General features: G+C 38.5%; 1 protein-coding gene across 1 annotated transcript; it reads left to right on the plus strand.

The window, feature by feature from the left end:
• The first annotated feature begins 6302 nt into the window (after positions 1-6302).
• LOC132151794 (transcription factor HES-1-like) lies at positions 6303-7791 on the plus strand. The gene is made up of 4 exons (XM_059560163.1): positions 6303-6643; positions 6746-6841; positions 6954-7041; positions 7262-7791. The coding sequence occupies exons 1-4, from the start codon at positions 6530-6532 to the stop codon at positions 7780-7782; spliced, it is 819 nt and encodes a 272-aa protein (XP_059416146.1). The 5' UTR covers positions 6303-6529; the 3' UTR covers positions 7783-7791.
• The last annotated feature ends 1731 nt before the right edge of the window (positions 7792-9522 follow it).

Here is a 9522-nt window from a genome sequence, read left to right on the forward strand (position 1 = left end):
AATTGAATTTACAAAGCTCATCTTTCTGAAAAGTGTGGTGTGCTCTGATTGGCCAGCTATCGAATGCATTGTGATTGGCTGAATATATTTTAAAGATTCTATGCCATGAACTTGTATATTTCACATACTTTAGAAAATTCAGGATTTAGTTGATCCTGATGAACACTCACAGTTGTAAACATGATGGCTTTCTTCTAACATAAGGGGGTTTGGTGTCATGGCATATTTGTTTCCAGGCAGAAAGTTAAGAATGTGACACGCACATCTCCCAGAAATCCTGAATAATTCAACCAATCCGATGATGATTTTGAAAATCCCAAAGTGTTTCAATTTTTTTGTATCGTATGCCTCAGGTGTTCAGCCAATGGTCTGTACAAGTTTCTCCATGACATGGCTGCAGCAGAAACAATACTACAGCAAGAATAAAAGTTATGTGTCTTTCTTTGTGTATACATTGGGCAGTGTTATGAAAATCTTCCCACACTGTAAAGTAGATATGTAGATAAGTGTTTGAATGAGGCATTTTAGGAAGGCGTGGATGAGCGTTCACTTTTATAAAGAATATCTCTTTGGGTTTGAGACTTTAACTTTTTTCCAACACTCCAAAGACAAAGGAAAACATGAAATCGCATCATATGACCCCGTTAAATCTGATTTCAACTTACAGGAATAGTACTTATGTCATCATGTCGTTCCAACACTTTATTACTTTCTTACAAAATAAGTTTTGAAAACTGTTAGGTTGTAAGTTTTCTTTTCTTTTTTTGCATACAAATTAAGTCAATGGGGCCCAATTAATAGGCAAAATACAATTTTTGTTTTTCTCCAAAATACCTTTTGTGTTCCACAGAACAAAGAAAGTGATAGACATTAGTTGTGCCATTTTTCATTTTTGATACAAATGAAAATGAGGCTGTGAGAGATAGAAGTACAGTGGATTCAGTGGACTGTACTTTTGTTTAAAAACAAACCCATTGTTCAGCTGATAAAACGTCTTTCTGAAAAAAAAAAACTGTCAGAAGATAATTTTGAAAGTTGTTAATGAAAATTACATGATATAGGAACTTTATACAGTGCATGCCATTGTAATAAATTTAAGTCTATAATAGCCTTGTTTTCATTCATGTTAAATTCAGTATGACATCTGATTAAAGTCTGTAGGTTTGGAACAATGTTCAAGTGAGTAAATAATGACAGAATTATATTTAGAATTATTATAACTTATTTTCAGTTTTTTTTTTTTTTTTTTTTTTTTTACGGCTGTAACATCCTAAAAACATTTCCCGTCTTTTAGGTTTAAATTGTCCAACATTATATCTGTAATTTCATATTTCTATCAGAAATATACATTGAGGCCAAAGTGCTTTGGCTTAAACTATTGAAAACATGACACTCATCACAAAATAACAATTTACTTGACTGTGTTATTTCGCCATCAATTCATGGCCAATACATAGAAGCTTGCTTGATTTAGATTAGTTATGCGCATTTACGTGCTAAGTAGCTTTTACGTGCTAAGTGTTTCGCGCATGTATTACTTTGGGTTGTACGTTGCCATGACGTTAGAGTGACGATATTTCCCCTTTTTTATGTCCTCTTTTTGCACCTACATTTTTTTTTGAATCACCCAAAATGTCGGGAATTGGGCTTTTACTTTCTAAAGTCGCTAGTGCGTTTTTGTATTAGAGCGCTGTGAGGGACTGTTTTCTTGATCCCTTTCCCACTGAATTTCTGACTATTAGGGTTATCAGGTTTTCAAAACGAAACCTGCCCAATTGCTTCTCAATTGTTTCGTTCCAGGCTATAAAATACACATTTGTTTGGCAGGGTTCCCTTGGTAAAATTATCATTTTAGAAGCTAAATATCACATTATTGGGATTGGGGTCACTTCGACCCACGGACATGAAAAACAACTGCAGACTTGGCAACACTGAACCAGGGTTGAAGCAACCCCAATCCCAATAGCGTGATATTTAGCCCCTAAAATGTGAATTTTACCAAGGCAACCCTGCCAAAAAAAAAAAAAAGTGTATTTTATCACCCATCGCAATTTGTATCGGGGAACCCCCTGGAAACACGATTGGACTAGTTTTGGACCAGGGGCAGGCTTTGTTGTGAAAACCTGGTAACCCTGATCTGAACGCATGTGATGGAGATACACTACTAATCACAGGAGCGCCTTTACTGACGAGATACTCATGAAAATCGCATTCGATTTTTTTGCAGAGCCCTACTTTGAAATGTTGCTTAATTAAATTTGACTAAAATGGTTCTATTGAAACATTTTGTGTTCTGCCTATGGTAAAACTGTGCTTGATGTTAAGTTTTGTGAAGGAGGGCTACTGGTAGGAAGCTTTTTAGCTGTTTATGAACAATATGCTTAACAGTGACTGTAAAATATGTATTTTAGGTATGGAAATAACATTTTCAGTTTTGATATTTGGGATATGGTCATTGCACTACTTTGGGCACTACTTTAACCACCAACCAACCTCACGGTCCTCTTTTTGGAAAACCAAAATATACATGGCATTCGTGCCTGCACAAAACATGGTACCTCTACTGTATGTTTCACAGACACACCTAGAATTGAATGCTGAATTGCTTTGCTTGTTAAGATAATAAACCCATGAGGTAAGAAAAACTTCTGGTTACATGAGCCTAAGCTCTTTTCAATAAAGTCCATGCAAATATCAGATCATTTTAGAATACAGTATAGGATGTGCTGAATGTTCTTCAGTTTTATGCAAAACAGAAATACAACAAATAGAATATCAGATCTCTGTCATATGGCCAAAAATGTATGAAAAAAAACTTTTTTGCATAGTGAAAACTGTAACAATGTATCTTACAAGATAACACAATGTAATCTCGCTCTAACTTGAAATGTCTCCCCACATTAAGTCCTTGAATTTGAGGTTTTTGGACCTGTAAAGTCCTTGAAAGGGCCTTGAATTTGAAGTTAATCAAGGTGTGGGAACCCTGGACTGAATATTGTCATTTCAGAATTGTAAGTAAACTAAATAAAAATTATCTAATTTTTATTATATTTAAGCATTATTTAGCTCAACTAAGAATCATCTAAGACACTAGTATAAAATTCTGTTTGTTTACACATATGAATATCTGCCAATGTCATATTATGCATTTCAGTAAGGCCTTGAGCGAGGCTCCTACGAGTCATCAACAGCAACTTTTCTTTGGCAGCTGGTATTCATCAGTGGCTTACACATTAACTTTACACTGGCTCTGTGATTGCAGCTCAGCTTGTTTGGGAGCATGCTATCTCCCACTTTCTCACGTACTTTAGCCCTGATTACGCTATTGCTGTGTGTGGACAGCCATGGTTGAGAGACCTTGATAAAGATATGATTCTGACAGAGAGAGAGAGAGAGAGAGAGAGAGAGAGAGGAGAGGGGCGGAAAGGGGCTGCAGAGGGAAGTGTGTGAGTGTGTGTACGTGAGTGAGCGAGATAGAGAGATAGCGAGAGAGAAGCGGTGACAAAGACTTAACTAAGACATGAAAGTATTTCTTTGACTATCATGTCAATAACAGTGCCAATGAAAAAGAGTGATACAAAATAATATGGACTTTTTACACAGCAATAATTCACTTAATTGCAGTAACGTCTGCTATTCTTCATTGTTGCAATTCAGTACGTCAGCAGTTCATACACACTGTAACATTGAGCCTATTTTTTCATACAGACACAATAACGTCATGATATCACAAAAGGTAACACTACAGAAAGACACACATAGGACTAGAAGCATCCAGGTGTATGTGGTAAAGGGAGGGACAACGCAACCTGCCCGTAATTCAATGCAGCCTCTAGATGCCTTGTGCAACACGAGCATGAGAAAGTTACTCATGCGGAGACTAAAGGTTTCTGAATCTACCGGTCTTTGTCTACTTGACATCAATACATTTGCTTTGCAAGTCCTTTACAAGTGTGAGAAAGAGCGATGAATCTGTTTCGCATTGTAAACAAATGGAACATTGAGCACTATGAGTAGTAATTATTTATTGTGTAGACCTAGAAAATTCATTTTCTTGCTTTATTGTAACACATTTTGCCTGTAACTAAGGTGTTCTGTGTCTCAGACTTTGATACAGCATTCCCATATTTATCTCAAATTGACGTTGTTTAGAAATCTACTAGTTAACCCTAAACTGTGTAAATGAGTGTGAGGCACAAAGGGTGCTGTCTGTTACAACCTACCCCCACTTTTGGGGTGGATTGTAATAGTAGGTGGGGTGGGTTGTAACACTAATTTACTTGTTTAATATAATTGTTATGCCACCCCTACATCAACCCCCCCCCCATCTCATAAGCATTTTAATTGAAAATCATATGCAAATAGAAACATTCATAACAGCTACTAAAATAAAATATATTCTTGCTCACCCACGATATTTCTAGCATTTTTTTTTACCATGCAGCTGTAATGCATGTTGTTGATAAATATAACATCAAATAAGATAATATTCTCTTTCAGTTTTCTCATTTAACAGTGATTAACATTAAAGTTAATTGGTTAAACTTATGGAACTCCCAACTCTCTTCTACGGAAAGCAAACAAATAAAATGTACAATATGTTCATTATTGAAAGCAAAACTGATAATAGCAATGAACAAACTGTAGGCTAATTGTTTTATGGATCTGATTGAAATTATATATGCAATGTTTATTACCATAGCAATTAATTAACATTGTGGTGTCCTCAGTAGTAAGAATTTAATAGCAGATTTGAGTAGATATGATTAGAAACGCATATAACAATGCAGACTGTTCAGCAGCCTGCCACTATGATATATCACTCTCATGAACTGCAGGCGAACCCCCGGCGCTCTGTCCCGCAGACGCGCGCAAAGCCGGCAGGAGCATCGCCTTCCCCCGCCGCTTGCGCGCCACGTGTCGCGGGGTCTGCAGCAGCTGGAGACAGAGGGCTGCCACCCCACTCCACACACTCCAAGCACTGTTGTTAGTGGATTATGACAGACCACTAACTGACAAGTCTTTTAGTTTATGAAAGATGGCAACGTATGCAATATGTTAACGTCATCGTGTAAACTGTACATTCGACGATCTATATTTCCGTCTAGCGCACTGCGTCCAAAATGCGCTTGGACTTTGTTATTTGCGTTTTCATTGCATACATAAAGACGTGACGAAGGACAGGCAGAAAAGCATGAATGAATTCAGTGTTTTGTGGGGATTGTTTGCGAACTCATCCGAGGATCATAAAATCATGACCTAATTAGAGCCGCTTCTGTCAGACACAGTCAAGGACACTCTCCGTGCAGTGCGCACTTTCGGTCTGAAATATCTTCACACTGGCTCGCATTCCGATAAGCCCAGTCGAGCTCTCAGTGGGCGTGGTTTTCCCAGGCTTTTAGAACAGCAGCTGCTATTTACCTTCCCTCTAATGTAAACCACCACCGCCACCCCTAGCCCGCCAGCCAAACCTCAACCACCGAGGTAATAAAACATCCTGGCACGTGCTTCACATTCACAATAGCGCTCGTGAGTCGACAGCTATGTCAAAATGCCAACAGCAGCGACGCTCTTAAAGAAATAGCTACACTGCTGCCTTGGCAAATGAACTTTTATTAAGGAAAATGTTAAACACATGAAAACTGAAAGCTTAAATTTAATTGTTGAGTTATTTTTTTTAAGTTAATTTAAAGTAGTTCGAAACTTAGGCTGCAGTGATTATGCAAATGTTTAACCACTTTAATTCGAATGACAGAAATCATTATGAGAAGTTAAATGATTTCTTACAGTGTAGGCTACCTTGTAAGAAATGTTGGAAGTAAAACAGATTAAGTATAAAGTTTATTATGATTCGAAAAAAGGCATATTAATTCGGTTGTAGTAAAAGTCAAACTCACGTGCATTTTATTTGACCCTTTTAACATTAATATTGCAATAGTAAACTTTATCATGTCTTAAATTTTCTATAATGTGGAGGATGTGTGCATTTTTAAGTTGCCTTAATTTCAATAGCTCTATATAGGTGTATTGAACTGTAATTACAAAGTTTGCTGTGTTTTTGCTGAGACTGGCTCTTAAGTGTTAATATGTAAACTGAATGATTGAAGGCAGTCCCGGTTGTGCCCTAAACCCGGCCGCGCGCCATTGGCCACCCGCTCAAACGCTAAACAACCAATGGAGGGGCGCCGACCACGAGCCATCCTCCCCTCGGGCCGCGTGTCCCTCACGCTGATTGGTAGAAAGTTACTGTGGGAAAGTAAGTTTGGGAAGTTTCACACGAGCCGTTCGCGTGCAGTCGGAGATATAAATAAGACCAACACGAAGCTGAGGCAGGCAGTTGCTACGACCGCTGGCAAACGGTGAAATCAGAGACTGTGACATCATTGCAGCACCAGTTGAACTCGGGACGCTTCGTGCGGATATCCATTCATATCTGGAACTGTATCTGCGTACAACGTTCACTCTTTTAGAAGATACAGGAGGATTTCTTTTTCTTTTTCCTTTTTTTTAATCCAAAGGATACTTCCCAATGAAGATGCCTGCAGATATCATGGAAAAAAACTCCTCGTCTCCGGTTGCCGCGACTCCGGCGAGCATGAACACTACACCTGATAAACCCAAAACGGCTTCAGAGCACAGAAAGGTTTGTATTGATAGTGAACTGTAGGCTACTGCATTCATTTTCAAACAGCGATGCAGTTTGAAAGTAGTCAGACGATTTGACTTTTTTTCTTTTGCATTTTAGTCTTCTAAACCCATTATGGAGAAAAGAAGAAGAGCGAGAATCAACGAAAGCTTGGGTCAGCTGAAAACCTTAATCTTGGATGCTCTAAAAAAAGATGTAAGTAGGCTACTGAAAGTCCGATTGATTCTCACATTTGCATCTGGATTGAATATTGATTTATCTCATCTCATAGCCAACTATATCTAAATCAATCTTCATTTTCACACAGAGCTCCAGGCACTCTAAACTCGAGAAAGCGGACATCCTGGAGATGACAGTGAAACATCTCAGAAACATGCAGCGGTCACAAATGACCGGTGAGTCGCCGGTCTAATAAATAATCATAAAATAAGTAGGCTAGTTTTATGAGAACTTCCAGGAACTCGGCTGCCATGTTTCTTTCTGCACTTTTGTTTTTTCCTCTACTGAATTCGACTGGATTGAAAGCAGTTTTAGAAATGACTCAAAACAGTTTTATGTTAGGCCTAATCTTCTCTGAATCATTTGACCGAATGTCTTGCATAATTTCCCCAACAGCTGCCCTGAACACGGATCCCACCGTTCTTGGGAAATACAGAGCTGGTTTCAGTGAATGTATGAACGAGGTGACCCGGTTCCTGTCCACCTGTGAAGGGGTTAACACCGAGGTCAGGACCCGGCTGCTGGGTCACTTAGCCAGCTGCATGACACAAATCAACGCCATGAATTATCCAACACAGCACCAGTTACCTGGCGGGCCTCCTCATCCATCTTTCAGTCAACCAATGGTTCAAATCTCCAGCGCGCCTCAGCAAGCCAACGCCGTGCCTCTTAGCGGAGTCACTTGCAAAAGCGGGGTTTCCTCCAACTTGACTTCTGACGCAAATAAAATATACGGAGGTTTCCAGCTTGTGCCGGCAACAGACGGACAATTCGCCTTTTTGATTCCCAGCGCTGCATTTGCTCCAAACGGCCCCGTTATTCCAGTGTATGCCAACAATTCCAGCACACCGGTTCCGGTAGCAGTGTCTCCGGGAGCACCGTCCGTTACGTCAGATTCCGTTTGGCGGCCTTGGTAGACTATGAGAGAGGGAGAGAAAAAAAACCTTAAAAGGCAAATGACACTTGTTTTCTTTGTTAAACGTTACTTTTGTATATATAAAAAAATGTTTTAAGAGATGATGCACTATATTTGTATAGATCAAAAGGGAGAGAAGTTCATATTGAAATAAGTTTTGTATTGTTGAATTCCGTTCGATGCATTTGTTTTCTATATATATTCGCGGTATCTTTTCCACGTTGTGATGCCAAAGATATGTTGAATGCGCTTTCAAGTTTCTTCTTTTTGGAAGATAAATAAATTGCATTAAAAATACAAGTTTTGCCTCCGTGTTAGTTTTATTCTGTTTTCAGAGCTTGTGAACTGTTTGTGCTTATTCTTACCTTAAAATAAGCGATGACTCGGGCCATATCGCATGCAAATTTAGGCTAAATATGCTGCAGCACAAAACTCAGGAAGACTTGTGTAAAATCACGCCGGGGGAATACATTACACTATGGATCTACATTGCGTTCAATGAGCTGCTAAGTCACATGCAATAAATCGTTTTAAGTATTTTCCTGTAACTATGTTTTTGCTGGAAAGACGGAAAAGTAAAGAAAAAAAGGCCAATAACGTCTGAATTGATTTAGTGAAACCCAGGTCCTTTTAATTTATTTATTTACTTATAATTTATATCGTTATTATTTAAAAAATTATTATTTTTTTTCTTATCACTTAGCAATTTCATAAACTAGAAGCTAGCACTAATTAAATGAATATTCTCACAAAAATGATTTATTTATAGATAAAAAAAAACTATTATGACGTAACTTACTGATTACAGATATTAAGATTGTATCACAATTTATACAAATTACTATTAGATGCATGTAAGTTGTGTGTGACAGCCAGCAAGAAGATTGCATGAGGATGAAGCTGAATGCAAAGTTCAGCAGCAGAATTTTTTTTATTACACGACAATGTAGCGCCATCTAGTAATTCAAATGTGAATTGCATCTGCAGGACCACCGAGTGGACTGCTCAACATTTTCACCTACTTGTTTGGTAATACCAGACCGTTCTCATCCCAAGGCGTCATGTACTGACCCTTTTGACATTGTAATACCTAGTTAAATTACTTGCATAATTCCATGTTGACACCCACCCACCCACCCTCACACACACACACACACACACACACACACACACATATATATATATATATATATATATATATATATATATATATCTATATCACCACGCTTCTTTGAAGACTGCAGCATATATATAGGGGCTACTTGTATGCTTAGGCATTTTTTTCTGTGTGAGAAAAAAGGATGTAGAAATGTTTGCACTCAACTCACATGGCTTTTTTCGTTTAAAACAGGAAAACACTTGTCATGATGAAACGTTTCCTTCTCCATGCAATCCCTGTGTTTCCCAGGTGTTTGTTGCCTATAGCTGTTTGAGTGTGGCCATTCTTAGAAGGGGGCATTGCAGGTGTTTGCAATTACCTGCTATGAGGCACAAAGTGTGGATAAGTATGATCATTTTGAATTTCCATCACACTTTTTGTGGTGCAGAGAGTATAGAGATTGAAACCACATGTTAGAGGAAAGTCTGTGAGGACAGGCTCATCTTGAATCGGTCAGCCTGCTTTTGCCCACCTTAACTTTGAGCGCACCAGCATCTCAACAGATTTACAATGTTGTGGCAGGCCATGCATTCGTTTCCTGTTTATACCAAGGTTACAGCTGGATCGAGGAGTGCAACCCAA

The sequence above is a fragment of the Carassius carassius genome, chromosome 10 (assembly GCF_963082965.1).
Source record: "Carassius carassius chromosome 10, fCarCar2.1, whole genome shotgun sequence".
NCBI classification, from domain to species: domain Eukaryota; kingdom Metazoa; phylum Chordata; class Actinopteri; order Cypriniformes; family Cyprinidae; genus Carassius; species Carassius carassius.